Source organism: Diadema antillarum, unplaced genomic scaffold (assembly GCF_040938485.1).
Source record: "Diadema antillarum isolate AM-2024a unplaced genomic scaffold, OU_Dant_1.0 seq00000014_RagTag, whole genome shotgun sequence".
In the NCBI taxonomy this organism is placed as follows: domain Eukaryota; kingdom Metazoa; phylum Echinodermata; class Echinoidea; order Diadematoida; family Diadematidae; genus Diadema; species Diadema antillarum.
The window spans coordinates 204,010-219,588 of NW_027271134.1; the positions used below are offsets into that span (position 1 = coordinate 204,010).

Sequence of the window (15,579 nt, forward strand, 5' to 3'; positions counted from 1 at the left end):
GACATAGGATAAAAAAAAAATCTGTATTGAAATTAATTTCTTATGTATTTGATTGTTTTTTGAATTTTTTACGTATTTCTTTGTTTTTCGACCTTTTGTTTTTGTTTGTTTTTTGGCCAAAATTTGTCACAGACATTTTTCGAAGCTTTATTATGCTAAAATAAATTAATTTCGTCCATTCTAAGTCAAGATATGAATTCTTATGTGAATTAATTGAAAAAACACAATTTGCATTGGATTTGTACACAAAATCACGTTTTGGAGCAAATTTGGGGTTGACAAATTTTTTTCGAACGGGCGTCGCGTCAAAACGGTACATGCGGGTGCAACAATTTTGGTCTCAAAAGTTGCGCGATACTTGAAAGAAAAAAGTCATGGAACATCGCGGCAGGAGCTTATCGCGCTGCGAAGATATTGCGCGAAACGTCAAGGGGGGGCGGATTCCGCCCCCCCCAGCCTGATTAGGATTAAACCATGGACAAAAACCATGGAGCGCCAATTGTCGCATGGAATAGTTCATTGTGAAATCAGTCATTTCGTGGATGGAATGATTATTTTGTAACGAAATGACAATATTTTGTAACTAAATGAACATTTCGTCCACGAAATGATAATTTCTTTAACGAAACGGTCATTTTGTCGACGAAATGACCAATTTCGTAACAAAATATTCTGTGTGACACTTGGCGCTCCATGGTTTTTGTCCATGGTTCAAACCATGGTTTCATTTGTACCACCTTCGTGAATTCAGGCCTATGTCTTTCATGTCCACCTTATGATAATCATTGGATTTGAAGTAGGGATATTTGGAAATGTGGACTATTGCCTTGTTATGTCTCTGCCCACATAGAGTATTTAGCGGGTATGGGTGAGTGGAGGGAAAGGGGCAGTCTGCTGTGTTGAGTCAATGAGACAAGTTTTCTTGCAGTCAGTGAATTGTGGTGACATTATGACAGTTGTGGATGAGTCAGCAAGACTATCCCAAGACTCTTAATAAGTACAGTGAGATCTTAGAACTGTTAGGGACATACAATGTGTGCATCCAGGTACTGCTGTGAGAATGGGGAATGCATCCCTGGATTTAGGAAAAAAGTTTGGAACACGGAGAAACAGAGGCACATGCCAGGAAGCAATGTGGTCTAGATATCCTCCTGTTACAGGCACCTGGGTCTTGTGTTCAAAGTGTTCAAATGCCCTGCCAAGACAAAGAATTTTTACTGGCTGGGCAAGAAGAAGTTTGCTGAAGAAAAAAAAAAGTTCCACGACACCTAATTTAGAACTTGTGCATTATACTGATGTGTGAGATGATGTGAGAAGATGCATCGTTTTTCTCTGTCACCAAGCTCATATTGAAGAATTTGACCAAACAAGCAAAAATATGTTTACTCCACAACAAATTGCTGCCATTTTAGATATAATTGTAAACTAAGAAGAGATACTGATCAAGTTCTGGTACTGTGCTGATATTTAGATTTGATAAACTTGAGATGATATCTAGTATAGTAGGAAGTAAAATTAATATTTTTTAATTTATATTTTTGCTGCTATCAGGCACTGTTTTGCAGTTCTGGTACTGTGCTGATATTTAGATTTGATAAACTTGAGGTGATATGTAGTATAGTGGGAAGGAAAATTAATATTTTTTCGTTTATATTTTTGCTGCTATCAGGAACTGTTTCGCAAAGTGATCCCACAGCACTGTCTGGGCTCCATCTGGTCTCGGAGAGACAAGAAGAGGGGCGTGGACCCTGTCACCGTCATAGCAACTGTCAATCAATTCAATGACATCACCATGAAGGTGATGTCCACCATTCTTGAGGACAGAGGGCTTCGGCCATTGGTCAGAGCGTCCATCATCACAAAATGGATTGAGGTAGCCCAGGTGAGTAAAAGTGTCCTCCTATGATGTCCCCTCATGTCAGATCCATACATTTATGCAGATCTAGCCTATATGTAGCCTGTTATCAATTTGAAGATTTCTTCAAATATGACAAAGTGAAAAAAAAATACACTCTCTGTAGTCCGCAATGACAATGCTAGTAAACATATAAGAACATTTGATTTGTCATACAAAATTGAGGGTTTGCACTCTTTCCTGTAAAAACAGCCCGAAATGATGAAGAATTCAAAATAAGATAATGGAAGAAGAGTGTCAAATTTCACTCATGTGATTAGCAGCCACTTGCCATTGAACATTTTTTTTTTTTAATGAGGTAAAGGCAGGCTGTCAGGTGAGGGGCACTATTCAAAAAAGTTTATTCAGGAAACACTCATTGAATTCGGTTAAATGGGCCTGCAATGCGTACTACATGCTTGGCAGCTGGCTGGTGCCTCAAGTCACTGAGAGAGAAGTATCCTGTGTGGAATTAGACATGTTTGGTTGGCCTGGCCCCTTCCTATATCAGTTATTCTTTTCAACTCTTCTCCTACCTGACCAAGGTTTGATATTAAGAGTATATCACCCTTAATTCCAGTATGTAGGATGACATCTTTACAGAATAAAGAGAAACTTGGATTTGAATGTGGGGTGACTTCTAGGTCACGAGTTTAATGTTTAGAAATGAACTCGGCTGGGTATTAAACTTTAACTTGATCGCCATCAGTGCAGTGATGTATGGTATTAGTGTGGTAATCTTTTTCATATGGGCATGCATGATAATCAGTCAGCAGACAAGATTTTGATACTGGTTATGAGCAAGCTTATGAAATGAATTAGTTGTCCTAGAGTTGGATTTATTCCAGTTTTGCTGTAGAAATGGCACAGTGACTGCTTTCGACTGTAGAAGAAATATGCCAGTAGAGTTGAATACATTGCACTCCTGTTATAATGAGCACGGTTACAACGAAATTATGCTACATTCAGATAAAGATTCAGTATCCAAAATCATTGTCTGAATATCTTTATATACCAGATAATTTATCTGTTTGGCTATGAAAGAAAAAAAATGATGTAATGAAAGAAAACCGCATGTCCCAAGGACTTTGTTATAACGGGAGTTATTAACGGGAGTTACTTGTACGCAGTTCTCATAAGAGCGTGCGCAGGTTTATCAGCATTTCAATCAACATAACTTCTTTCATCTTATATAGCTGTGCAAATTTGACAAGTTTGATTAAGTGAGGCTGCACATCTCATACATCAAACAACCAACATGCACTTATCAGAGACTTTGTCCCATCTCACCAGACTTGTCGGGAGCTCAAGAATTTCTCATCATTGAAGGCCATCATCTCAGCACTTCAGTCTCATCCCATCTACAGACTGAGGCGAGCGTGGAACATGGTTCCAAAGTGAGTCTGTCGTAGTAACCATCCAAAATTTTCATCCTACCATCAGCTATCCCAGACTCAGCAAGAACACAGTGTCTTATGTGTGATAAGAGTACTTTTATCTGAGCACTACATAATGCTTTGTTCTTTCTAGGACATTAGCATAGAGGTAAGAGACTGGCAGAGTTTTCTTCCCATAAACCATAACAGTGATCTCAGACCAATGAAATGAAGTGTACCACAACCCAGCTAAAACTTGTGAGATTGCTGAATACTGCAGTAGAGCTGTGGAGCTGGAACCACTCCAACAGGCAGTGAATACATTCATATGTGTTAGAGTTGTTTTTGTGAGACACATCACCAAAAAGAAGGAGTGTTTTTGGTCAATTTCTGGTGATTAATTCAAAAATTACATGAACAAAGTTTTTAGTGGGAGACAATCTGTTTGCATACATTGTCTTTATCATCATTAACAGCTGCTCTATAGATGGTAGTTTGATATCAGAATGATTATTGTAATTCCACCCATTTCTCTGTGAATGCTTTGTCTTTGCTAGATCCAGTTTAGCCCTCTATGAGGATCTGGCCAGTATCTTCCATGATGACAACAACTTTGAGACGTGGCGAGAAATCATCAACAAGGTAGGGATCTTAGGAATCAGGGAGAAGTGGCATGTGTTGTAGCACTTTATTATGAATATAACTTTATGTGTGATTTTACTTGTCTGATTTATAATCAAGACTCACGATATTTTGTTCATTTTAATTATTCACGGTGCTCCCAGTGATAACGTTATCACAGGTTAGTTCAATCCTACCTACATCTTTACATTTGATATGTTGGTTTGCTAATGTCTACAACTGGAAATTCTAGCAAGTTTCACAGAAAAAAACAAACAAACAAAAAAGGAAAACTTAAAGGGACTGTACAGTACTGGTTGAGGTAGGGACTCATGTTTTGAACATTCCTAAGTGAGATAATGAAAAGCCTCTTTTGAAATATGAAAGAGCATGTAATTTTAAGAAGGATTCAACGCTTATTTGATGAAAATTGTTTTTCAAATGGCCGAGATATCCAAAAAAGTGCTAATAATAAAAGGCGACATGCCACAACTTTATTAGGATCTCTTTGTTTCACCTTGTTTTTGGATATCTCAGCCATTTCCAAACCGATTTTCATCGAATAAACTTTTGATACCCCTTAGAACTGCATGCTCTTTGACATCTCATAGAGTGGTTTTTGAATTTCTCGCAAAACGTTAAAAGCTAAATCTTTACCTCGACCAGAACTGTACACACCCTTTAAGACCTTCTTATTGCACCTGCATATTGAATGGTTGAGGACAAAGTGCAATAATAGTGTAGCACTTTCTTCATGTGCTTTAAAATCAGCAGCTAGAATTTACATGACTGCACAAAAAGCAAATTACTCAAATAGTGCAGGCAGTATTAGTCATCAGGAGGGGAGTTTTACCAGAGCATTTCTGACATTTATTACAAATGATGTTATTCTTTTTCAACCATAGGAGGGGACAGCCAAGTTTGCTTCCGTATCACCAAGGAGCAGCAAAAAGACAACGCGATCCTTGAAGAAAATGATGAGCTCAGATAAGCTGGTAGTTCAGAGGAGAGAATCAGTAAGCATTGTGTTCTTACAATTATCTCTTGTCTCAGGATATAAGCTTTGTTACTTTGGACCAATTTAGTCATTCAGGCACGTATTTGTCCTTAACTCAATTTTTTGACATATGCATACACTTATTTGGATTCAGATATTTATCCATTTTTGTTTGTTATTTGTTGGCATTTAATCCTGAAGTTTGTTGTAGAGTTTACCTTTAAGAAGAAATGCTGAATGGCCTTGTGACTGGCAAAAAAAAAAAAAAAGCTACCTGGAAGTTTGCCAGAAAATTGGCGAGGGGAAGGGGGGGGGGGGGGGGGGGGTATTAGCATGCTTATGGATGCATGATGTGGTTAGTAGTGCTTTGAAAGTCATAAAGCTTACGTCAAGCAGGAGGAAGTATAGAATAGTGCAAAAGTGATGTGGGTTTACTGGATGAAAAACAAGCTCTTGTGTCTAAAACCTTTTTACAAGATGCATAAACATATTGAGTGAATTGGAAGACAGTATAATTTGAGTTGGTTATTATGATTTATTCAGGATGCTTAAATTTGAGATACTGTAAAAGTGGAAATTTTCGCGGTGTTGAAATTTTCGCGCATTTCGCGCAACCAGAAACTAGCGCGAAAATAAAAGCCCGCGAATATTTTTCCTTGCCATATGTTCCTGTGCGTGACGTCTTGATTCCGCGGAATTAAAAACACGCGAAACTCTTCTGACCCGGCCAAGCGCGAAAAATTAGTCGCGCGAAAATATCCACTTTTACAGTATTATGTCGCGAGTCTTTGTTCATGCAACTGCGGTGGAGTGCAGCTCTTACCTGTTGTAAGTCATTATTCTTGACAGGCAGGAATTTTTTCCAGACCAATTTCTCTGTGTTCAATAGTTATGAGTACATGATTTATCTTCATCTGTGGATCTGATGTATCAGAGAACAAGTTTGATTCAGTTTCTAATACTAACATGTCTGTCATTGTTTAATACCCTTTATCTCACCCTCTTGCTTTCCAGTGGCATGGTAAGGTGAATGGAACAGTGCCGTACCTTGGAACCTTCCTGACAGATTTGATCAAAATCGACACTGCCTTCCCGGACACTGTAGACGGCCACTTAATCAACTTTGAGAAGAAGAGGAAGGTAAAATGAAATAAAAGTAGAGACATAACTTGCTAAACAAGGTCTAATCCATGCAGGTATCGTGATTTGGGTTCGAGTCTGCAGCGTGGCAGTTGAATTTAGAAATGATAGCTAGAATTCTGTAGAACTTCTGATATTCTAACATTGAGAAAGGAATGTTCCTTCCACGGTGAATGCTTGTGGAATCCACTTCCTTGTTTAAGTGCTGGTGTCAGATGAGAACTTTGCTGATAGTATGATGGACGAGTGATCAGTGATCATTAGCAGGCTTGAAAGTTGGTTGACTGTCTACATGAGCCACTGTATGATGATATGAAATACAGTAAAACCTGTCTTTTTATCAGTGGCCATTCAACAGAGACAAAAAATGTGGCCTTTATAGACACGTGGCTGCTATGGTCAGGGTCATTAACAGGTGGCCACTAGGGCAGGTTTGACTGGACACTGATACATGCTAGATTTGCAGATACACAATCAAGCAGTACACTTTAGCAACATCAAAAAAAAAAAAGAGGAGAAACTGATACTTTAAAAGTAGTGAACTGTGTGTAGCAGACTTGACTTCAGAACAAACCTTGGCATTTGACATGAAAGCTAGCAATCAGTAGCAACCCCCTCAATACCTACTTCGATTGTTAGTGTTGGATGTTGATTGATTGCTAAAGTATGGCAACTAATGACTCTTAAGTTTTTAATGTTATTTTGTCCTGGTGTGATTTTGTTTGGAGGAATCATGTTAGCCTTTTAGAGGATGTGGTCTAATCATAGGAAATTTGCCTTGGAAGTCAAACATCCCTGAAATTATGTTCGCTTTTTGGAAAAGAAAGGAAAGAAAACTTCACTCTAGGAAGTCAAAAGAGGTTACGGATTAATTCATGCAAAGTGTTGGATCTCATTATTTCAGAGTTGACAGACACTTGTACGTACATTCAATCATGTCTTGTTTTTGTTTGAGCTAGAAGAGTGCAGCAGCTTCCACTGTGCTGCCTCATTGCTCAAGTGCCATGATGTAAAATATTTCCCTGTACCCTAACTACTGTGAACCAAAAATAATACAGGCACAATGCATTCACTGATGCACTGCACACAGAAATTAGGTCAAGTAAGTAAAACTAGAACTCTTCTGTAGAACTTATCCTCTCAAAACTCACATATATTTCACCTTGTTTCATATATTGATTTTTTTTATTCATTTGTCTAGGAGTTTGAGGTAGTTGCCCAGATCAAACTGCTTCAGATGGCCAGCAAGAACTATCAGATCTTGCCCAACGACAAGTTCCTGGAGTGGTTCAATGAGATCCATGTCCTGACATACCAAGAGTGGTAAGTCTTGGTTACAAGTCCCTTCAGTGCCTTCATAGAAATAATGAACCTCACACTGATCACATCCAAAGAAACTCATAAAGAAATCTGTAGTGAGCTTCAGGCTGCAGATTGTGATTTTCCATGTTTTAATAATTCTGTAGTGTCCTGTGGGAAGTGTGAAGGCGCCAACTGGTGTCACCATGCTGCTGTTTCCCCTGTTCATGTTAAAGTAAAAGATGATAGACGACTGAAATGATCAGTGCTCTGATTCTAATGTGGGAAATCTATTCCAAGACAGAGAAGAGAAGAGAGAAATGCATGTTGTAGAAAATTTATGGAAATCTGTTTTCTTTTATGAATGCAGGTGCGCATTACTCAGGTACTCTTGCATTACCTATCACATTACCTATCACTAGAGAGAGCAACATTCAAAAGATATTCAGATATCTTCATTCTCTCACTCTCAGTACTAATGATAGAGGACACTTTGTTCGAAATCTGTAAAATTATGACATCTAAAGCAAATATTGTAGTGGTTAACCACTGAGAAAAAACGAACAAACAACAGGATGAAGTACTTACTGGTATTTAATTTGTTCAAATTTAGGCTTCCATAGTAAGAAAATCTGAAGCATTCTTTTTGATATTGATGTATAGAAAAACAACAACTCTGTGGTGTGTTTAATGGATTAACTACTATCAATCTCTGCAAAAGATCGTATAAAAGTGTCCATGTCAAAACTTGCTGAAAGGGCTATGACCTGGAATAATATTTTTAAAGAATACATGTTTTCATGTTTGTTTGACAAAATGATGAAAAAGTCATATCAAATCATATCAAATCAAATATGATGTCAAGTGATGTAATTTTGTTACATTGATATTCCAGCAAAAAAAAAAGAAAAAAAAATTATGGCAGTGCAGAAATGACAATTTCCAAGAGCTGTGTTGGTGTGCTCTCAATGAATAACTATTGCATGCCAGTAGGCTTCCAGGCAATATGTTTGGAGGTTGATATACTAATGATGCACAGGTTAGAGTGTGTTAGTGAAGGTGCGGCGCGCTCGAGAGTATTGACAATGGTGCATGTTTGCAACCGTTGTCAATACTCGAGAGTGAGCCGCACCTTCACTAACGCCACGAAATAATCCTGTGCATCATTAGTTTTATAAAATGGGTCGAAAACTAACAGCATTATTCACGTACCTTTGTGGGTCAATACCAGTCAGCTACATGTAGCACTCGCTCAAAAGTCAAGATGTCCGAAGATGTTCGTCCCAAACATTTACGCACGTCGCACTCGGAAATCCCGCACACTCACCTAGTACTGTACGTACGTATAAGAGTATACGTACGCCACGTACTGTTATGCATAAGAAAGGCCGCCGGCTGTTGTGGCAGCCCGCGGCCCGAACTAGAAGTTGTTTACAGGATTGACAGCGCGTATAGTAGCGCGTGACGCACTTGTAACAACTGATTGAGTGCGCACTGCTAGTGTAAAACATTGTGACGTACGTCAGGCCAGGGAGGTGGAAGAGAGACTCTTCTTAGTGCTTACCTGAAGAAAATAATGCACGCACACGTGACTCATTTCAGCGCTTCCAATTGGCTACATTCTTGAACCCATTTTATAATAATCAATAACTGTATGTGATATAAATGCTAGAATTCTTTGAGGTTATTGTGACTGCATGTGTGCCATTATATATTTCTTCTGCAATACTCAGCTGTGAGCAATCTGAGAGGGTTGAGACCCCCAATGCAATACCCAGCTCAGCACCAACTACACCCACTCTCCTGAAGACGGACAAGCCCAAGATGAACAGGTGGGTCAGACATGTCATGGGTGTGTGATATCTACCTAAGTAAATGTCAATATCAATACATATCTCTTCATATCTTTCTTTTAGCCCATTTATATTTCTCTTGATAACAATCTTTTCAAAACTCAAGGGGTACTAACTGTACAATACCATGAACTCTTAACATTGTTTAAGGTTCTCAACTCCAGGGGACCTTTAATAGATGATCTAAGTTTATGAGTTGTTGTTGCTGCAACTACAATTATTGCAAAAACATTCTGAGAAACTTCTGTGCTTGAAATAGGCATCTGATGTCTATCTGTCTTTTTTAAACATATAGGATAGCAGGGGCGATCCAGGAATTCTGTAAAGGGGGGGGGGGGGGGCGTGACTAATATTTCTGGTGCCACTTCCGGGTTTCATTTCATTTTTTTTTTCTTTTTATTTCTTCTGTTTTTGACGAAAATCAAAGGGGGGCATGCGCTGGTTGCACCCCCCTCTGGATCCGCCCCTGGATAGAGTAATACTTTCAGATAGTTACCAAGAGCTTTATGTCTTGTCTGTTGTATCCATTTAGGAAGTGATGATGCTATGGTAGATGCTCTTTGGAATCATGTGCAATTCCTTATTTTAAATCATTTCAGTATGTTATCATTGTGGTAACTTACATGAAAGAAGTCATATGACCAGTTCATTTCCAATGTTCTAAAAACTGTTTTTGACTTTGATATTGTCCCCATTCTTAACCCAAGACTAAGTCCTACTAATCTGAACTCTCCTGACTGTACCAGAAGGAGAATTTTCACCACCTCACCCCGACTGGCAAGGCCCAAATCCACCCCAGCCAGACCCTTCTTGCATCGCCCCAGATCTTGTCATAGCCCAAGTGATGCTGATGTGGCCCCTTCCCTGAGAAAGCCATGTCACTCCATTTCTGGCACCTCCCCATCCACCCCACGCCGTGGGGCCTTCCTCCCCACTCTCTGCTCCACCCTTTCCCCATCTCCTCAGACCTCCTACCCCAACCCGCGTCTCTTGCTTACCCCTTTCCTCTCCAGAAAGTTCTTCAGCTTCACGGCTGAGGATTACAAGCACCGCACTTGCCCCACCAACTGCAACCCTTCCAATACCAATAGTAACAGCAGCAATGGGCACAGCAGCAGTGACAGGGGAATCCCGGTGCGGAGTCGGACCGGTCATGGTGCCAAGAACCACAGCAGCACCAGCAGCATCAGTAGTACCTCATCAACACCATCTTCTGAAGACAGCATTAGTCTTGCCAGCATAGACAACCATCTGCCATCCTCCACCATGGCATCAACGTCATCTTCATCCTCCTCTTCATCGTCGTCGTCGTCTTCAACTTCCACATCAGGGTCCACGTCTATGTCAATGTCATCAACGTCAACGGAAGGCAGCAGCAGGGATTCCAGTCTCATATCGGTGGAGAACAGTCCTGCCAGGCCCCCAAGGGTAAGGACTTTCTCCCCAGCAGACCTCCCTGTCTCTCATGGAGCAGACCCCATTAGGAGTAAATAGGACTGAAGGATGTGAAGCAAGTAATCGTGAATTTGTTTAATGTCATGATAGATGGGAGATGCCATGGGGTTGGGGGCTACGAGGAAATTGGCTTTATTCCAGCCCAGTGATCATCTCATGTTTCAGACTAAACACACAACTTAGTTTATGTTGCTAATACTGTAAAAGTGGATATTTTCGCGAGACTAATTTTTCGCGCTTGGCTGGGTAAGAAGAGTTTCGTGTGTTTTTAATTCTGCAGAATCAAGACACAAAGTAGAGGAACATATGGCAAGCAAAAATATTCACATGGTTTTATTTTCGCGCTGGTTGCGCGAAATGCGCGAAAATGTCAACACCAAGAAAATTTCCACTTTTACAGTAAAACATCCATGTGATAAAGGCAATTGGGAAAGTCTTTAGTTTTCAAAGAATGGAAGAATTTATGGAATTATTGTTTACTGCATGACGATTGTATGATTAAAGCCAATGATTTTATCCAGAAACACACACAATGACTTAACACTGAATTGCCGTCTTCTGATAAATTTAAGTGAAAAATTTTCAAAGCGTGTAGGGTAGGGCTCCTCCCTGACAGTGTTGTGCAATCAATACTTGATATTCAGGGAGGCTGTTCAAATAAACAAAATTCTTGTGTTGAGCTGTTTTATTACAGCTGATTGACAAATTGCCCTACATTGATGTGCAGTAAATGATTAATCCAGTGAAAGATTATGTTGATGAAGGGCAATTAGTCAATCAGTTGCAATAAAAACAGCTCGATGCAAGAATGTAATTTATTTGAATATATACCGGTACACAGTACCTGCTGCATGCTATCAGGATTAGAACCAGCACTGGCTGTCGAGTGGAAGCTGTATGTATGTATGCACATGATCTTTTTATCATGGCTACTTCTAAAAACACTCATTAATTTGGTGCTTATTTACTTCAATGTAGGGCAATATGTCGGTCAAGGAAATAAAAAAAATTTGTTGTTGAGTATTATGTCATCCACCATCAAGTACAAATAAATGATTTTGACTAAGAAAGTATTATTTCAATGTTTTGTATTCACTCTTCTGCCCTAATTCATTGCCTTCATTTGAATGAAAAAAGTCTTCTTCTCTGCTTTCTTCACCCCAAGCCCTTGAAAGCTTCCCTGTCCCTGGCCTGCTTGCCAACCCTGAATCGCCAGTCATCCAGTTCCTGCCTCTATGAATTCCCATCGGAGTCTTGCCGCATCATTCGGGTTGGGCTGGATGAGAGCCTACAGCAGGAGGGAGATGGTAACATCTACCGGAGTCTCGTGGTAAGCCCTGCCCTTGGGATGTTAGTGTGTGCAGCATATTGTAAAGCATCATATGATGTACTCAGTGTTTAGAAGATATCATCAAGTACACTAGTGCAAAGGAACACTGATATATGTGAGAAATACAAGCATTGGTCATGCTATCAATGGAAACGTTCAAAGTGGATTTTTGATTTCACCTGAAATTCTTGATTGATCAAATATAACATCTAGTAATATGTAGTTGTCTTGATTTAAATGAGTGTTAAATGATGTACACGAGATGACGTTTTATAACCAGTGGTTCCTGGGTGATAAGACAAACGTTACATGGCAGCCAGTGCTGTCATGGAATCACCTTCTTTTGAAAGAAAATATCACTTATTTCTGATCGGGGTGTGGGGGGGGGGGGGGGAGACTGCTATTACTGATCAGGCTTCTTCTTGTCTTCTAAGGACAAAAGTAACATCCAGTGTTAACTCTCCCTAATTTGCTATTTGCACTCATCCTACAGATTTCACACCAAGAACACACTCCAGCCGTTATCAAAACAGCCATGGATAAACACCACATGTCTTCAACCTATGACTGCCATGACTTTGAACTTGTTCAGCTCCTTGATGAGAAAGGTGAGTGATTCCAGTTTGACAAACCCACTCAAAAGTCAAAAGTTGGTCTCCAAGTCACGAGTGAGGTGAGATTAAATACCTCCTTCACTGAGTAGACATTGATATTGCAAGAGACATGTGGTTGGCTGAGGGTTGAAGCAGAATGAGGGGAGAAGCAAAGACTTTTGTATCTCATGGCATGGTGTAGTCCTATGAGACACTGAGGTGGAATTGCTATGAAGGACACTGGAAAACTGAATTCACCACGAAACCACGAAACAAATTAACGAAACATTTGCATTGGATTGACATTCTTTGAAAGGGGGGAAAGAAAGTAACAACAGACAAAAAAAAAGTTACGTCCATAAGTATGTCAAATTGCCTTCATGTTTAGGAAGGATCCCAGAGGATTATTTAACTGATGTGAATATGACAGGCAACATCTGTGATAGGACTTTATGTATGTGGCACATCCATGTGGTATTGCTGAGCACAAAATAAATCTGTATCCTGCATGTGTCAAAGAAATGTCAGAGAGACTGGATACTAAGTAACCCTTCAGATGGGAAACATTTCCCAGATATCACTTATATATTATATCACGGAATCCGCCCCCCCCCTCGACGTTTCGCGCGATAATTCTGTTACGCGAGAAGGCCTTGTCGCGAGGCTTCTTGACTTTGTTTGTTCAAGTCTCGCGCAACTTTTGAGACCAAATTTGCGACGTCCGCGCATACTTTTGCAAAGCCACGCCCATTTTTGTAATGGAATGTCGCCCCAAAACGGGCGCAATTTTGTGATTTTGTGTACATTTCCTATGGAAAACAGTGCTCTGTCATGAAAGTCATAAAAACCTGATTATTTTTACAATTAATCACTTTCATTGATTAGTTTTGGGCTAATTATGGTAGAAAAGTGGTCAGTGACAATTTCCAATGAAAAAACAAAGAAAAAACAAAAGTTGAAAAACAAAGAAATTCTGAAAACAATAAAATACATAAGAATTGAAATAAATTTTGGAAGTTTTTGTGATGTACAATCGTTGAATATGCTAAAACAGATTTACAGATCAAAAATTAGACTCTCAATGCTTTTAATTAGGCTAAAATATGATCTTGAGCTTAATTTGCATAATTAATTAATTAAAATTAGAAATTGATTGTTTCAAAAAATCTTATGACACAATCTTGTAGATTATGACGCGGGTCTCACGCATGCAAAATTTCATCGCGATCGCGCCACCGATGGCCGAGATCTCAGGGGGGGGCAGAATCCATCCTCCCCCCGGCCTGAGCATAGCCAAAAAAGCCCGGCCCCTTTAGGGTTAAGCATTGTATTTATCAACAACAAAAAATGAGTTCCCCTGACTGTACAAAGAGTAATATTGAATGATGCTGTTGTTATTAGTGGTCCTTCTTTTATATACTACGGGTGTTTTGTGTTTTTTTGTTCTTAAAAAAAATTGAGAGATATTGCAAAAAAACAGACATCAACTTTCTATTTTGAACCTCATTTTTGTCTACCCAGAGCTTCAGATACCTGATGATGCCAATGTCTTCTACGCCATGAATGCTGCTGCACAGCCACACTTCCTCCTTCGCAAGAAATCATCCACCGAGGAGAATTCTGTGACCTCCACAAAGAAGAAAAGTCTCCGTAGCAATCAGAAGAACTCAAAACGGCTGCATATCAAGCGGATGTCTTGGGTCAAGGTGCGTGATGATTCGAGATGAAACACAACAAGGGATGCCGTCTTGTTCCATGGACCCACTTCCTACTATTATGACTCATTCAAAGTGTCCTACATGGAGAACAAGACACAATTGTGTTTGTGGGGTAGCATCGCTGGAACAAATGCCAGGCTTTGTTTCCTGTTGCTGAGCTTCCCACTGTTGATGTGAGAATGGGCGAGGACCGACTCCTGTCTTCTCAGATGTTGGTGACGACTTTCTGAGCTACGTTTCAGTAGTCTAAAGTATGCATTCCTTGTCCACACTACCAGTACTGTGTAGTGGACAGATGTAGTGAATAGATGCTGCCACAGGTTGTGTACAGTCCAGTGCAGGAGTTGTTGAAGATGGGGCAGAATAGAGAGAGCTGAGTAAATTCTCAAACACACACAGTCTGTTTGAGTTTCGCCTTCACAAGGATTTGATAGGTTATTTGCTTGTGAATTCATCAAGAAGAATGGAAAGTTCTGCTTACCTGTCTTACATACTCTGAAGTGAACTGATAGTGAATGTTGAGCTGACCACCATGTTGTGGAATGATGAACGCTCCGTCATATCTTGCCAAACTACATAGAACAGTAGACTTCAGCAGATCTATCCATTTCAGCTGCAGTATGGTGTGACACACCCTGATGTCGAGCTGAAGCCCGACTAGCTCTAGAAGTGCATTCTTGCCTTGTAAATGTTCATAGTCAAGAGTGAATTTGGGGGTATCTGAACCATTTATTATATGATTATCTTAATTGAGGTCCAATCAAGATTGGTTTAACCAGTATTTCATCAGCGTGGAAGAAATTCATAAACTGAAAACAAAAACATGAAGAGCAGTCTTCCCCACCAAATACTGCATTCAGATGCTGACAGTGTAGGTGAATCTCACCATGAAGATCTCGTATCACTCCCTCAAATGTTGTAGAGTGATGAGGCACATGTTGTGTTCATTGGTTTGCTGCCTGAGATGAATGAGTCTTTGATGTGCATATTTCAGTACCTCTCAATTGACTTCTCAATGCTGCTAGAGACAGTATGGTTTTCAAACCAGCCACCAGGTGGAACTTGCGAGCCTGACTGTTTTGTTTTGTTTTGTTTTTAATTCCTTGTGAATCTCTTAGTTGATTTCTCACTTCGCAAATATAGCTCAACAAGAATTATCCCAATTTTGATGCTTATTAGCCTAACATTTTCTAGATGTTTTCTTATATGAAAACAATTTACGAAATGAATTTTGAATGTCATTATTATTTTTGAGTTGAGCATATTTTGGATCTGTCACATTTTTCCCCCCAGAGAAACGCCA

General features: G+C 39.7%; 1 protein-coding gene across 1 annotated transcript in view; it reads left to right on the forward strand.

Moving 5' to 3' along the window:
* LOC139725067 (ral guanine nucleotide dissociation stimulator-like 1) overlaps positions 1-14,473 on the forward strand; it is a 53,712-nt gene extending 39,239 nt beyond the window's left edge. Inside the window, exons 7-17 of the mRNA XM_071636155.1 lie at positions 1,670-1,882; positions 3,188-3,291; positions 3,828-3,912; positions 4,797-4,907; positions 5,903-6,028; positions 7,230-7,351; positions 9,061-9,159; positions 10,194-10,608; positions 11,801-11,965; positions 12,459-12,573; positions 14,080-14,473. Coding sequence (XP_071492256.1) covers positions 1,670-1,882; positions 3,188-3,291; positions 3,828-3,912; positions 4,797-4,907; positions 5,903-6,028; positions 7,230-7,351; positions 9,061-9,159; positions 10,194-10,608; positions 11,801-11,965; positions 12,459-12,573; positions 14,080-14,285 — 1,761 coding nt within the window. The 3' untranslated portion in view covers positions 14,286-14,473. The remainder of the gene's footprint in view (positions 1-1,669; positions 1,883-3,187; positions 3,292-3,827; positions 3,913-4,796; positions 4,908-5,902; positions 6,029-7,229; positions 7,352-9,060; positions 9,160-10,193; positions 10,609-11,800; positions 11,966-12,458; positions 12,574-14,079) is intronic.
* The last annotated feature ends 1,106 nt before the right edge of the window (positions 14,474-15,579 follow it).